We start from the raw sequence: 16466 nt of genomic DNA on the forward strand, positions 1-16466 counted from the left end.
CTATAAGGATTTGAATAAGGCATGTCCCAAGGACTCCTTCCCTTTTCCCAACATCAATCGCATGAGCGATGCCACAACCGATCACGAGATACTCAGTTTTCTCGATGCCTACTCCGGATACAACCAAATACGGATGAACCCGGATGATCAAGAAAAAACCTTCTTCATCACTAAGTACGACACATATTGCTATAACGTGATGCCATTCGAATTAAAAAACGACGGTGCCACTTACCAACGCCTAGTAAACCGGATGTTCGAGGAACAAATAGGAAAATCAATAGAGGTTTACAATGATGATATGTTGGTTAAGCCACTGCGAGCAGAGGACCATTTGAAATATTTGTAGGAAACCTTCAACATATTGAAGAAATACAATATGAAGTTGAACCCAGAGAAATGTGTGTTTGGAGTTGAATCAGGTAAATTCCTCAGATTCATGGTATCCATCGTGGGAATCGAGATCAACCCCGACAATATCAAAGCCATCGAAGATGCCACGGTTGTGGACAACATGAAGGTCGTGCAAAGGTTAACCAAACGCATAGCCGCCCTAGGGCAATTCATATCGAGGTCTTCTGATAAGAGCCGTCGGTTCTTCTCAGTGTTGAAAAAGAACAATAACTTCTCGTGCACCCTAGAGTACCCACAAGCCTTGGAAGAGCTCAAGTGATATCTATCGAGCCCACCGCTAGGGCTATGCATGGATCAGATAGGATTTAGCATATTTTGAATAGGATTTTTGGATTTCGGATTCTAGAAAATGCAATCCGAATCCGATCCGAATTAATATCGGATCGGATCGAATTTTCGGATTTCGTATCGGATTATTATGCCTCAAAGTTGCAAACTCATATGTATATTTTCTTTGTAAAAGAGGCAATACAGTAAGAAAAATTCATGTTTATACAATTATGAGAGTATTATGGTGCCAATAGAGCTAAATCCATCAATTGTAAAGGCAATAAGTTGGAGAAAAATATAAAAGAAGTACTAATTATCCGAATTAAAGTTTAAAATTTATACATGCCCGAATTATTTTGGATTTCGGATAGGCTCGAATCGTATAAAAAATAATACCAATCCGAATACGATTTCGATCCGAAATCCGAAATTTTAATAAACATAATCCGAAATCCAATCCAATTGGAAATCCGAAATTGAAAGGATCGGTTCGGATTTCGGATATCCGATCCAAATGAACAACCCTACCCACCGCTACTCCACAGGCCGAAGATAGACGAGCAGTTGTACCTATACTTAGCAGTATCGGAGATAGCGGTAAGTGGAGTCCTGGTCCAAGAAGAGAAAGGTACGCAATTTCCAATTTAATATGTTAGCAGGACTTTAGGTGAGGCTGAAGCTAGATACCCTCACCTAGAGAAATTGGCGCTCGCTTTGCTAAGCGCCTCTAGGAAACTTAAAACGTATTTTCAATGTCACCCCATGTGTTGTGACTACTTACCCATTGAGAAATTGACTAGCAGCGAGGCCGAATATGAGGCCATGATTACAGGTCTCGAACTAGCCAAAATCTTGGGGGCGGAGGTGATTGAAGCTAAGTGCGACTCCCTCCTTATGGTGAACCAAGTCAATGGAACGTTCGAGGTCAGAGAGGAACGAATGCAAAGGTACCTGGATAAGTTGCAGATAACATTACATCGGTTCAAAGAGTGGACTATGCAACACGTACCCCGGGATCAAAATAATGAGGTCGATGCCCTTGCTAACTTGGGGTCGTCGGTCGAAGATGATGAGTTCAACTCAAGGATAGTCCTCCAGCTCATGAGATCGGTGGTGGAAGAAGGCCATGCCGAGATAAACTCAACGAACCTAACTTGGGACTGGAGAAACAAATATATATAATATATGAAAACTTGAAAATTGCCCTTGGATCCAAAGGAATCGAGGGCCTACGTATAAAGGTAGCCTGGTTTAGCTTGTCCAAAGACGGAACCTTGTTCAAAAGAACATTTAGTGGCCCGTTCGCGGTATGTCTAGGGCCGGGAGATATCGAGTACGTTCTGAGGGAAATTCTCGAAGGCACCTGCGAAAATCATTCAGGCACTGAATCATTGGTTCGAAAAATAATCAGAGCCGATTACTACTGGATCGACATGGGTAGGGATGCGAAAGAGTTCGTACAAATATGTGATGAATGTCAAAGGAATGCTCCGATGATTCATCAAGCCAGGGAGTTGCTGCATTCGGTCTTGTCACCGTAGCTGTTCATGAAATGAGGGATAGACATCGTTGGCCCCCTTCCAAGGGCACTCGGTAAAGCTCAATTTATATTATTTATGAATGATTATTTTTCTAAGAGAGTGGAAGCCCACGCCTATGAGAAGGTCATGGAGAAGGAAGTTATCGATTTTATTTGGGACCATATCATTGTCGGTTCGGAATGCCGGCCGAGATCATGTGCGGCAATGGGAAACAGTTCATCAGCAACAAAGTTAGCATGTTTCTCGAAGACCATAAGATCAAAAGGATCATATCAACACCCTACCACCCTAGTGGAAAAGGACAAGCAGAACCCACCAACAAAACCATAATCCAAAACCTCAAAAAGAGGATGGCCGACGCCAAAGGAAAATGGTAGGAAATCCTGCCCGAAGTCCTGTGGGCATATCGTACGGCCTCGAAGTCTAGTACCGGGGCCACCCCGTTCTTGCTAGTTCACGGTGCCGAATCTCTAATACTGGTCGAAGTCAGAGACACGAGCCTCAGGTTCTGATATGCAACCGAAGAAACGAATAACGAGACCCTAAACACGAGCCTAAAACTGTTAGACGAAAGGCGTGATGCCGCCCTCGTCCGAATGGCAGCCCAGAAACAACGAATCAAGAGATATTAGAATCGAAGATCTAACCTTCGACACTTCAATGTCGGAGACTTGGTATTGAGGAAGGTCACATTAAACACTTGGGATCCGAACTAAGGAAAACTGGGACAAAACTGGGAAGGTCGGTATCAAATTATCGAGATCATCGGAAAAGGGTCGTACATACTCGGAACAATGAACGGTGAACAACTATTGAACAATTGGAACATTACTCACTTGAAGCGATATTATTGCTAAGGTGCGACCCCGGTCACTTTCTTTTACTCATCTACATTTTAGACTAAGACTTGCAGGTACCCGTCAAATAACGACACAATTTTCTAGACCTGAAAGCATGCATTGCATTCTTTTTCCTCTTGAACCGGTTTTGTCCCAAATGGGTTTCCCGGCAAGATTTTGAACGAGATAACAGTGGATTGTGCTAAATTAGAATTGAAGTCAACAACATTCGAGGCTTCTCTACGAAAAACCCTAACTCTGGGGGGGAATAAATGATTTTTTGGCAAGGAAAGTATTTTTGTGCTCGAATAGTCTATGCTCGATCGATAGAATTATCTGTAAGGGGCAAACGGTCAAATGAACCGTGACTACATAGATCACATGAGCCCGGGCGCAAAACACACATCTAACTTAGTATACTACGCACGAAGTTGAAAGTATATCTCTACCTTACGGATAAAAAGTTTACCCTTTGGAAAATATTTCATTTGGCTCCCCAAGGACATTGAGCCCAAGGGCCACTTCGCTCGTGGACTGCCACCCAAGGCAAGGTCCGGACATTTTAGGATATTGAAATCCGAGGGCACGAAACTTATTTGGTAGTGTCCGAACATTAAAAGCTACGGTTGTCCCCATTCAGGGACTATTATCCTAGGAAAGCCCGAAGTAACTCGAGGTGACAAGCCCACTGGGCAACACCCGAACTAAAAAGGCTACGGCCATATTAAAATGGCTCGGAGACGCCCGAGACCTGTAATAAATAACAAAACCTTGAAAAACTTCTAAACCAGTTCTAAAGGCTACCCTCGGCAAACTATAATCTAAACACTTATAAGAACTTTGGGGAAACTTTTTCGGACATAATGATACCCTACGATTGCATAAGCAAAATAATGTCGAAGGCAAGGCCTGTTCGAACCTCCGAACATAACCTGACTATTTCATGCTAAGGCATTTCGATCTTTGCAAACATAAAGAATAAAGCAAAGGTAAACCTCAGAAATTGTCAAAGAGAAAAAGAAGCCTTATATTATATATACATTTAGTCTTTACAAAGGCCAAACGGCCTTGAAAAAAGGTGCAAAAATACAAAACCACAAAAAAACAAAGGAAAACGCACAAGGCACTTAAACGGCCTGGTCTTCACCGAAGCCCGCCTCGTCGCCAAGATCTACGGAGTCTCCTCCACTTTCGGATCTGCTCGAACCCTCGGAGTCTTCTTCATCCTCAAGATACGCCAACTTCTTGACCTCGGCTTCGATCCCCTTGGCATTCTTAATTTCAGTCGATAAGTTGAAACCTCGAGCATGAATCTGCTCTAGGGCCTCCCTTCGGGATTGCCACTTCATGTGCTCGACAGTACTTTTCAATCGATCTCGGGATGCTTTGGTATCAGTCTTATATTGGGGCACCATCTCGTCGGCATCGGCTTTAACCACTTAGCAAGGTTTTCTTGATCAGAGACATCCGAGCTTAGCTGAGATTGGAGCTTCTCAACCTTTTGGGCCCGCACTTTGGCCTTTTCCTTTGCTGCTCGAAGCTGGACCTCAACAGAAGTCACGTGTGACCGAGAAGTCTCTTTTTCCAAGGCCAAGCGGTCCATTATACCTCACAACTCTTCGATCCCGGCCTTGACTGCATCCATCTAGTCTCGGAGCTGGTCGATTAGATCGAACTTCTGTTGGACCTGCGGATTCCGACCGTTAGTCACCGATTCTAGCTCATCGCCACTAACCTCAAATATTCTTACTTTCTCGACTAGGTCGGCATGCTCCTTTCAAGTCACCTCCAGCTCAGCTGGGAGGCTCTTAGCCTCCCTTTCACAATGCTCGCTGAGAAGTTTGTAAGTATATCTCTTCTCAGTGAGCCGTTGGACCTCGGCTTCTAGCTGGATCAGCCCATCCCAATATCGAAGAAAAGTTTCATGATGAAGAACCGAGGCCTACATACGCAAAGAAACATGTTAAGGCTATCTATGAAATAGTCTAAGTACAAATTGAAAGCCATCAAGGGATATCTGAATTTACCCAGTTTAGCGCTTGTTGTGCTTCGTTGAACAGACAAGGTGCATCTGCCTCGTTCATCTTGGCTTAATCTTCCTCGATTCAGTGGTTATATGTCTCCAGAGTATGCATTAAGAGGCATTGTTTCAACAAAGACAGATGTATTCAGCTTTGGAGTATTACTCTTAGAAATTGTTAGTGGCAAGAAAAGCAACAGCTGATATGATTCTGAGCATCCGCTAAACCTCATAGGACTGGTATAATCTCTAAACTTATGAACTTATCTCATGAAATAGTTATGAAGACTCCTTTCCGTTGGGCTAAAACAGGCTCAAAGATACTTTTAACATGATGCGATATCGCCCTCTTTGGACCAAGCCTGCACGGTTTTCTCCAAAAAACCTCACACTATTAATATTATCCAACATCTTATAAGTAAATCATTTTTCTTTTTCACTTTCGATGTGGGACTTTGTTTACACATAGCCAACACTTTCTGACTTATGTGCTAAGTTGGTTCTATTGTTTCAGGCATGGGAATTATGGAGAGAAGAGCGAGCTTTGGAGCTAATAGATGTAACACTAATTGAATCGTGCTCGCGCGATGAAGTAATGAGATGCATTCATGTGGGACTCTTGTGTGTTCAAGACTATGCAAAAGATAGGCCATCAATGTCAAGTGTTGTTTCTATGCTTACAAACGATACGAGACAACCACCACCACCACCAGACCGACCAGGATTTTTCATAGAGAGGGGTGATCAACGAGCACAAATTTCTGAAGAAGTAGAAAGATATTCGATAAATGGGCTATCAATTTCAGAATTGAAAGCAAGATAAGTCTCATCCTAGGCTGCCTTCACAACCATTGTTAGAGAATGGTTCAGAATTTAAAGTCAGTGGATCGAATAAACATATTTTTTTATTAAAATTCCACAGTTAATCAGGGACGGCCCGACTAATTTTGTGGCCTAAAGCCAAACTTTATGAGAGGCCTTAACTTTTTAATTTTTATTTATTTATTTGAAATCTATTTTTTTTAGTTTTTCTTAGATACAAAGTTATTAATAATTTTCTTATAATCAATAACTCCTAATAAGTATTTCTCAATTGACAATATAGCTAATCCATTTAACCTTTCTTGTGACATTGTTCTTAGGTAAGATTTTATCAATTTTAATTTTGAGAACTTCTTTCCGTTAAAGCAACGGTAACATGAGTTATGAACATTATTCCATAAGCAATTTAGGCATTTGGAAAAAAATTAAATCTTTTTATTTGATTAAGTGTATCAATTAAAATGTTATCTTCTAATTGTACTATTGTTCTTAATACTTTTAATTCAGAAAATAAATCTAAACCATCAATATCGAATTAATTATTATGCTTTAAGGAACATTCAAGATTAAGACAATATTTTTTTTCAAATTTCCAACATCTAGTGATCTTAGTTTTTACTACCAAATAGAAAACCAAAAAAAAATTCATATGCTTCGAATTGTTCAAATCTATTTTGAAGTGAAAAAATAGCGTTGTCGTATAGAAGTAATCAACTATAAAGGACTCTTCGAAAGATTTTGAGATTCCATTATAACATTCGCATCGAATTGTTACGTCCTATATATCACACGTGTCTTACGAAATTCAGGTTCGATATTCATTTCAAGTGCAATTTCCTTGGTAGAAATTATAGCAGTTGAAAATCCTTCTTCTCTATATTTGTTAAAGAAAGAAATCAAACTTTTTCACTTTGCAGTACTCTTTTTTAAACTTATACATAGTCTATTAGGTGTAACAAAAAACGGGCCCCCCACAAATATGGGGCCTAAAGTGGTTACTTTACTTGCTTTATGGATGGCCGCCCCTCTAATTAATTATAAGTCTTTAGATGTTGTTCTTTCATACATTTTTTCTGAAATATCTCTATATTACATCTGTATAAATATGAGTTCCTTGTTTAAAGGAAAAATACATACAATAAATGGCTATGGACACCATTCTTTTATTCCTCATAGTTTTTCGCATTGGTAACAAATGTGACTTATTTCTAAGTGCTAATTTACAACCTTGATGCATTTTGTAAGAAGATGAGGAAGGAAGTATTTGGAATATTAGAGGCAGATCCAGAATTTAAGTCAAAGATTATCAATGGCCTTGGTTAAAAAGGTCACCAACTATACTTACAGTGTTAGATAATATACTTGCCGCTCATCAGTTGCATAACTTGGTCACCAACTATATTTGTAACGTTAGAGAATACACTTGTCGCTCACCAGTTATATAAGTCTCACCAACTATAGTTGGAGAACTTGTCGCTCATCAGTTATATAAGTCTCACCAACTATAGTTGGAGAATTCATTTGTCACTCTCATCAATTATATAAGCCGGTCACCAGCTATAGTTATAATGTTAAAGAATACACTTGTCGCTCATCGGCTATATAAGTCAGTCATCAGCTATAGTTATAATGTTAGAGAATACACTTGTCGCTCATCAGTTATATAAGTCGGTCACCAACTATATTATAATGTTAGAGAATACACTTGTCGCTCATAAGTCAAAAGAGGTTTCAGAGGAGTTTCTAAACTCTCAACTTCTGTAAATTAGACAAAGTGGTAGCTGGATGTGCACATCCTTTTCACTTACATGTTCACAAATTGGCTGTCAGTATTACAACTAACCTGTTCATCCCAAATTACCAATCTCCCCTACCCCCAAAGAAGAATGGAGAAGTATAATTCAAGTAAAAAGGAAGATCATATAAAAAAAAAGACCTATTTTACAATTTTGGTTTTCACCTCAACTCATCACCATTCTGATGATTATCAGTTTCATTGTTTTCTTTATCACTAACAAAAATTAAACGATCGCCGTCCCTGATCAACTCTATATCATCAATCTCAGCTCCATCTTTGCTTATAACTTTGACTTGCAAGATTCCATATCTATTAGAACCAATTTGAAGTAGTTCTTGAAAACTCGGTGGAAGTAAAACAAGCTTACCTCCATTGTCCCCTTTCTCGGGGCAACACACCGTCACTCTAGGAGCGTAAGTCTTGGTTGTCTTGGCACTTACATTTGCCTCGTTTGCAGATAAAACCACGTCGTGCTCATTGGTCTGCACGGCTGACATTATCCCAAATAATGAGTTGTGGAAGTTATTAGTCCTACGTCTAGGACGTGATCGCCCTAATGATCCACCGGATGCTAGAAATGATGCTCCGTGTGATGCAGGGAAGATAGTTGGCTCGCTTTTGAACCTACCAAGAAACCGAACCCCATGTCGTTCCTCAGGGATAGGATCAACGGATCGAGTTCTCATAACTTCCCCGGATTCGAAGAGTTCTTTGATGTCTTCATGTCCTTGTTGCTCAGCAAGATCCCGAGGGGTCCAACCATGTTCGTCTACTTGGTCAACGTTAGCCCCTCGATCCAAAAGGTATTTTACTATTTCCATGTTTCCTTCACAAACAGCAACATGAAGTGCTGATGAGCCGTTGACTTTGGGACGCGTGACATCCCCGCCGTAGCGGACAATATCCTTGAGTAAATTCAAGTTGTTCTGTTCAGCAGCAACGCAGGCGAAATGTCCCACATCACCAGCTGATAGTTTAGCACCGTTGTCAACGAGTAACTTGATCACCGGCTCGTGCTTCCCCGAGATAGCCTCCCACAATGGGACATTGCCTTCTGAATCTGTGTACACAAGAAATAAAATCAACCCTTTGATCTATGTCGTGGAAAGTTCAGCAAGGTCTAATTAGAAGTTCAAAAATGAGTGGAGTGAGGAGCTTTAGGAGGGGGTGAGCTTTAATTGAAGTAGGGGCGGAGCTCCTCATAGAGTTGAATTGAAAAATACCTCTACTGTTGACATCAGCACCAAAATCAAGCAGAAGAACCACACAACTCTCAATTCCTGTAGACGCTGCGACATGCTGATGAGTGAAAACAAATAAGAAAGAAACGAAATGAGAAATCTATTGTACATAGAATTATCCTTTGATAACAGAAGTTCGTATGTGTACAAACCAGAGCGGATCTTCCATTGTTATCCGATTCATTTGGATCAAGACCCCGCTTCAACAACTGATGCAACAACAAGTCATCACCTCTAAGCGTTGCGAAACAAAGGGTGAGAGGCAGATCCATTCTACCACGAGCGAGCATGCGTTCTGTCTCCAGAAGAACTCCCTCCATTATTGGATCCTTTATGTCCTTCAAATGCTGCTCAGCAGAAAGGAAAAAATACAACAGCCATATTTTAGTCGAATCATGTTAAGCGAATTCATCAATGTTAGAAAATGTTTTTAAGGCATTCGTACCTGAAGGAGATTATTCATGATTATGGTCCCGTCCCCAACATTAGCCTGGACGATATTCAGAAATGTGGTACGGTTCATACGTAGTAGCTGGCATAATCTCCTTGTTCGTACGGTAAAGAGTTGAGGCCTGTAACAAAGAACCCCAATTTCACCACAGAGATCACCAGTCTTCGCCTCTCCAACAACCTGAAACATCCATTTTACGTTCAGCTCACCATTGTGTTTTGGAAAAAAAAAATTAAATGTGCTTCATCAAAAAGACCAAATGAATGTACTAAAAATATGAAGTTCCCGTGCATTTGAGATGAAACTTGCCTGTTCAACTCCGTTTTTAAGCACCAATAGATCCTGTCAAATAGATTCGACATTAGACTAGTACTACCACATATTTATAGACAAGTACTATCAAGTAAAATATGTGACGTAAACAAGATTATGGAAAGAGGTTAAAATTACCACAGCTCCTGTTACAAGAATATAGAAATCAGTTGGTGCTTCATTCTGCAAAATGACATCTTCTTTGGGAGGAAAATATTCTGCCTTCATTTCCGAGACCTGGAACCATAGAGCGAGCGTCAAATGCAAAAGAAAACATGCTTAAAGATGTAAGACAGGTGATTAATTATCTGTTTCCTAAGTTACCAGCTGGAAGAGTAGATCGTTTGACACCCCACGAAACAAGTAAACCTTATCTACTAAAGAGTAGAAAAGAAAATGCGAAACGCTTGACCGGATGGCTTTAGGAAGAGATTCAAGCGTCTCTTGCTGCTGCAGCCCCTCGGAGTCGGTTCTGAACTTCAAGCACAAGTGTGCAAGCATCTGATCTTGGAGGCGAGCCGGCAATTGGTTCCTCTGTGCAAAGCTTGAAGCTGCTTGAATTGTGTCTCTCTGTAGCAGAAGATCAGATGCATTTTAGAACCTAATAAAATTATAGCTCACTGATAAAATAATCAAGCAAACAACAACAACAAAAAAAAAAAATCCAGTGTAGTCACACAAGTGGGGTCCGGGGAGGGTAGTGTGTACGCAGACCTTACCCCTACCTTGAAAAGGTAGAGAGGTTGTTTACGATTGACCTTCGGCTCAGGAAAGATAAGAAGAAATGAGTAACAACAAGTAGTAACACCAGCAGACCAACCAGAAAGCTGAAGTGAACGAAGCAACAAGTGATAACAGAAATTTAAGAATAAGAAAATACAAGACTAACACTACGTAGCACACTAATACAACTGGTATGAACGGTAAAATAATCAAGCAATAGGATAATTTTACTCACAAATTTTCTAGTCCTACTTGTCCCGTGCACAACCAAGTTGGTCATATTTCCTATTAAATATGCTGTCAATCCCAAGTTAAAAAGCATGTAGAAAATATCGAAGATCATCTCCCGCGTATTCTCTGGATGCAGATCACCATAACCAACCGTAGTTAGAGTAGTTATGGACCAATAAATAGAAGTGATATAACGAATCCATAGGCTCTGATTAAGGAAGTCGCCCATAGAAGCTCCGATCCATGTCTTGCTCGGGTTTGGATAATTAGCTGCGATCAGATAATAAAAGCATCCGGCACAATGAACGGCAAAAAGAGTGACCTATTGAGCAAAAAGAAACAATACGTTAATTAGAATTACAAAAAAAGGACAGTTTGGTGCATAAAGCATCTCGCGTTCACGCAGGATCGGGAAAGGGTCGCACCCAAGGGGGTGTAATGTAGGCAGTCTACCCTGATACAAACATCGGTGGCTGATTCCACTTAATATCAGCGCTTAATCAAAGAAGAGAAAAGTGTACTTACACAAATAAGCTTCGCACACCGAACCCAAAAGTAATTGAAGTTCCTATCTTTCTCCAATCTGTTTTCAAACAAAGAAAGACAAGGTCGGTATTTACTAAACCTTAAGGAAAATATATGCCTATATAGCGTTGATCACTCGAGGTCTCTGAGCAATTTACCTGGCAAACAATGCACTAACTCTTCGTAGACGCCACAAGCGAAGCATATTGAATAAGCCATATTGGCGTAAAGGTTTCGGGGAGATCTTTCGAGCGAGTTCTGAAGGGATTGTTGATATGACATCAAATAAAAACCAAGTACTTGCATACTTCCAAGCAATCTTTCTGTGATTATCGACAAGTAGATACGTTGTTCGATCCAAGTAAGCTACAAAGAAGGTAAGAACGATATCAATTGCGAAGAATCCATTGACAACATTGTCAGTCACGGCGAGTGGTCCTGTTGGTTTTTTCAGAAACCCGAACTCAAACGGGGAAACCCAAGCAGTGTAGACGACGAGTGCAACTAGAAAAGTCTCCCATAACCTGCAAACATCATTTTAACCTGAGCTGATTTTAGCAAAATCCATGTTCATTTCTATGAATCAGATATCTCATATAAAGAACGATGACTCGTGAATTAAGTGTAACATGCAGAACTTGTTAGCACATTTCTATTATACTTGTCTGCAAGAAAAAGCAGAAAATTTGTCACCCTCTTCTAAAAAGATGAAGTTAATGTTGTTGCTAAGTTAATTAGATTTCATGAGTTAACTATCCAAAAAAGAAATTGACATCATTGCTCACAATATTGTTTTGACCGCCAAGGCTTAGGCAAATTGTTTTGTCAAATACGTGTGATCTATAGGTTATGAGTTCGAGCCGCGGAAGCAGCTATTAATTCTTGCATTAAGGTAGGTTGTATACATCACACGCCTAGGGGCGCGACTCTTCTCCCCACCCAGCGTGAATGCGGAATGCTTTGTGCGTCAGACTATCCTTTTTACTTTGTTAAATCCTAGAGAATTTGTAGGTCAACTAGATATGCCTGTACCCAGAACTAAGCTTTGGTTTGCGTTTTGCAGCAATTATGGGCATTAGTTCCTTCTATCTATTTTTGGGCTGGTATTGATGCTAAATTTTAAGATAATGACATGTTTAGACACTGTAGTAAATATAAAATTAGGCAACCTTATTAACAATAAAACAAAGTAGATATTTTGAGGAGCAGTAATTGTCAGTATATGATTTTTATAGGAAATGTCATATGATTGAAACCATCAACACGTGAAACCTACAAGATATTATGGCCCCATGGAGTCTGATGTGATGAAATCTTTATTGGTTTTAGTAAGATCTTAATCTTGAAAATGACGGTCCAGTGCACCAAACCCGCGCTATATACAGGGGTTAGGAAAGGGTCGGACAATATCAAATCTATCATATGCAGCCTTATTGTGCATTTTTGTAATAGACTGTTTTCACAATTTGAATCCGTTATCTCATGATTACATAAATGATTTTTACGTTTCTTCAAGACTCTACCTCAAAGCAAATAATCTAGAATAGCAATAAAATTAAGAGCACCAAAGAGTGTATGCTATTGGTCAATTAAGTGGAATGCAAAGTATAGGAGGTTGCATTAGGGACAACAAACATTAGGCTCAATGGACAAAATTATTCAATATCTGTGCCAGTAAAAGATAACAAGTTCACGTTAAAATAGTTTAGGTGCCGACAAAGAACCCAACAGCATCCTTTTAAGAAAAAAATAGCAATAAAACAAAAGGGCTAAAGAAAAAGGTTTTCATTCGGTCAAAAAAAGGCAACAGGAATAGGAGTAGAAAAGACATAAAGGTATAACAGTGTAAAAGATGTTTTTTGTCTAAGCTACAACATTGGCAGCCTAGAATAATCACCTTAACCTTATTTTGTACCCCATTGACCAGGAAAAGAAAAAGACACACTCCCCCACAACCCCCCACCCTCAGGGTAAGAATTCAGTCATTTTTCTCTCTAGCATGCTGTTAGACTTGCTAAACGTGAATAATAATTAGTAATAATTCTTTTTTTAATATAAAAATAGTATTCGAACCAGTTTGCACATACTTTTAGTATTTTATCGGATATTACTAATCTGTCCACCAAAACTTAAGCTGATGGAGAAAAATATTTTTTATCTCAATTGGAATTTACACTCTAATTTTTAATTTTTACTTACTTACTTTACTGACGATTTGCCGAAGGTCTATCGTAAACAGCCTCACTCTACCTGCACAAGGTAGGGGTACTCTTCTCATACTTGTTGTTTATTGACAAAACAAAATAAATAAATATTTTTTTCTTACCGACTGGATTAGATAATTCAATAGTGATTAATTACAAAATTCAAAAAAAGATAAAGGACAGACACGGAACACACGGAGAAAATAAAGCATTGGAAAGATCTCACACATGTTACTCAAATATTCATCTTTTTCTCCAACCGAAAGTCAAAAGAGAAAAGTGAGGCTAAAGGAATTTTCAAAGACAGTCAAATCAAAGTCCATAATATGAAAAAATTTCGTAAATTGAACCTTTGAATTAATCCTATTCATAAAATCAAGAATAATAAGTTTCAAAAGTTTGAGCAAACTTGAGAAAGGTTAAAAAAAAAAAATCGTTTGTCTTGCATATAAAAATAATTAAAAAAGAGAAATATAGTATTTGAGGCTTAAGAAACGGCAAAATACAAAATTGGCTCTGTCGTATTTGTTAAGCAAAAAATGTTTGAAATATATATATAAAATAAAAAAATATTTTGTTGGTTATTATTTTAGAAGCGGCTAAAAATTATAGTACATTTTTTAAAAAGAAATCAGACGTTCTTTTCAATAAGCTCACGGGAAAATTAAATAAAGATGAATGAACAAAGACTTCAAACTAAATAATGCAAGGTGTCGGTAATGTTGTAAAAAATAACATTGTGGTGGAGCATACTAGAAGATCATATATTAAAAAATAATAACTACGAGAGAGAAGACTAAAACCAGCTTTCTACATGGGAAAATAAATTATAGAAAGAAAACAAAAGTATGTTTGTTAATTGTTATGCTAAACTATGAGGAACAGGGTTCAAATTTTAGTAGAGATAAATATGTTCAGTTTTTTTTAAATTACATAATACATAAATAGGCCCTTAAATTTGGGTGTGCACAAATAGACACCTCAATTTATATAAAATTGAACATATAAACACAAATATTGAAGTAGCACTAACGTGGCACAGAAATTTTGGAGGTGTCTAGATGTTCATTTTGTAAGTTGGAGTGTTAACTGACAAAGTGAAGACAAGTTAAGGTACTTATTTGTGCACGCCCAAAGTTGGAGGGCATACTTGCCAACTGAGACTAAGTTCAAGTGCCTATTTATGTATTAGGCTCACTAATATTTTCCTATCTTGATTAGCATAGTTCTCGTTAATTGTGTTAGTTGAAGGTAATATATATTTGATTGATAGCGGAAGTTAAGCTGACCATGACCGACACCACCATTATAAAAATATAAAAATAAAAATAAAAAATAGGGGTTATATTTCTTACAATACTATCAAGAATTAAGAAGCATTAAAACTTATTCATGTTATTCATTCAATCAACTACACTTTGTTTTTTTCTTAAAACACTAGTCTGACTAATTTCGGATTTGAGCGCCGTGGCTTCCTATCAGAAATTTCTCCATTTTCCGGACTCTAAACAAATAGACTCAATCCTATATTCGTTTAAACCCAGTATAATCTACCCTTCATTTCCAATTTTTATTTTTTATAATAACTAAGAAATCATAGGGGCACGATTCATAACTCGTAGGATAATGGATCGGTTATTTCTAATCTTTTGGTGAAAGAGTACTCATCATAATCAAGACTATTCTTTTCTTTAATTCAAGAACTTTCTCAAATCTTCAATATTCATACAAAAGAAAATATGAGAAACACATATAGACATAGAAACAAAGTGGAGAATTCCTAATTAATAGAGAATAGCACGAATCTGAATTAGTCGGACCAATAATTTCAAAAACTAATTAAAAAGTTGACAGAATAAAGAAAGAATTGAGAACTTCCGGATAGATAACGACATGAATCTGAATTAGTCAAATTAAAATAGTTGACAAAACAAAGAAAGAAAAGAGAACGACACGAATTCAAATACTTGTTAAAAAGTTTACCAAACAAAGAAACCAGTGGTTTCAAATACTAGTTTAAAAAAGCGGACGGAAGAAGAAAGAATAGAACGATATAAATCTGAATTAGTCGGACACAAGTGGTTTCAAATACTACTTAAAAAAGTTGACAGAACAAAGAAAGAATAGAGAACTTCCGGATAGGAACGGTACGAATCTGAATTAGCCGAACCAGCATGGTTTCAGATATTAGTTAAAACTAATAGAGAACGGCACGAATCTGAATTAGTCGGACCATTATGGTTTCAAATACTAACGGCACGAATCTGAATTAGTCGAACCAGTGTCATCTCAAATACTAGTTAAGAAAAGTTGACAGAAGAAAGAAAGAATAGAGAGAACCTGTAATGGCGATCATAAGGAGAAATAATAAACCGTTGAAGCTTAACTCTTCGATTACTTCTAGCACCAAGAGAAGGAAGAATACCAGTAGAAAGACTATAATGACTACTATCTCTACTCAATTGTTCAATTTCTTGTGCAGCACCACACATAGAAACTCCCAAAACTCCAAGATTACTATTTCTTCTCACATCTCCCATTTTCTAACTATTATTTTTTAGCTCTTTTTTCTCTCTTGTTTTTTCCAGACTTTTGGCTTTTATATATAGAAAGATGGAGAATTCGAAGATGTAATCATAGAGTCTAAAAAAAGAAAATATTTATTGAGAAAAAGGTTGTTTTTTTTAGCAGACACCTAGCCTTGTGAATCTTAATACACGTTGTTGGTAGGTGTTTGACTGATGTGAGAAAAAAAGAAAAAAAAAACTTTAACGGATTTTTTGTTGTTATTTTTGCCTTTAATTAGTTTGTGCACACGTATGGTAAGTATATATATTCTTGTCTTTTCTTATAAAGATTCGAACTACTTACCCTTTTTCCCCTTATTAAGGTGGCTTTATTTTGGCATAAATTCTTTTTTTGTTTGTTTTTAATTACCATCTAGTACTCGGTATAATATGATATAATTAATGTGCTTTTTATCAGGGTTTCTCAATTTTCATAACTTGAATCTGAAAGTTTTGAGGCTTTGATTAAAAGAGCAATAGTAAAGTTGTTTTCGTGTAACCTATGAGT

At 38.0% G+C, this 16466-nt stretch overlaps 1 protein-coding gene and 1 long non-coding RNA gene across 2 annotated transcripts; one reads left to right on the forward strand and one right to left on the reverse strand.

Annotated features, from left to right (window-relative positions):
- The first annotated feature begins 5179 nt into the window (after positions 1-5179).
- On the forward strand, positions 5180-5911 carry LOC117280367 (uncharacterized). Its single transcript, XR_004510902.2, has 2 exons — positions 5180-5324; positions 5599-5911. It is a non-coding gene; the product is annotated as an uncharacterized lncRNA (long non-coding RNA).
- Positions 5912-7671: 1760 nt separating this feature from the next.
- LOC104111487 (potassium channel AKT1-like) lies at positions 7672-16030 on the reverse strand. Its single transcript, XM_009621194.4, has 11 exons — positions 15732-16030; positions 11346-11711; positions 11188-11245; positions 10667-10984; positions 10033-10278; positions 9847-9945; positions 9706-9738; positions 9391-9576; positions 9098-9292; positions 8928-9003; positions 7672-8764 (listed from the first exon to the last, which is right to left on the reverse strand). The coding sequence occupies exons 1-11, from the start codon at positions 15929-15931 to the stop codon at positions 7863-7865; spliced, it is 2679 nt and encodes an 892-aa protein (XP_009619489.1). The 5' UTR covers positions 15932-16030; the 3' UTR covers positions 7672-7862.
- Positions 16031-16466: the final 436 nt, after the last annotated feature.

This window comes from Nicotiana tomentosiformis, chromosome 6, assembly GCF_000390325.3.
Source record: "Nicotiana tomentosiformis chromosome 6, ASM39032v3, whole genome shotgun sequence".
NCBI lineage: Eukaryota > Viridiplantae > Streptophyta > Magnoliopsida > Solanales > Solanaceae > Nicotiana > Nicotiana tomentosiformis.

What these genes read in the sequence shown, in the direction of transcription:
- LOC104111487 (XM_009621194.4), bottom strand. Translation starts at nt 15,931, where the DNA reads ATGGGAGATGTGAGAAGAAATAGTAATCTTGGAGTTTTGGGAGTTTCT. An exon ending in CAAGTAGGACTAGAAAATTT is followed by an intron (nt 10,279 to 10,666) that starts GTGAGTAAAATT and finishes CTTCTGCTACAG; the next exon opens with AGAGACACAATTCAAGCAGC. An exon ending in TTCTTGTAACAGGAGCTGTG is followed by an intron (nt 9,739 to 9,846) that starts GTAATTTTAACC and finishes TCTATTTGACAG; the next exon opens with GATCTATTGGTGCTTAAAAA.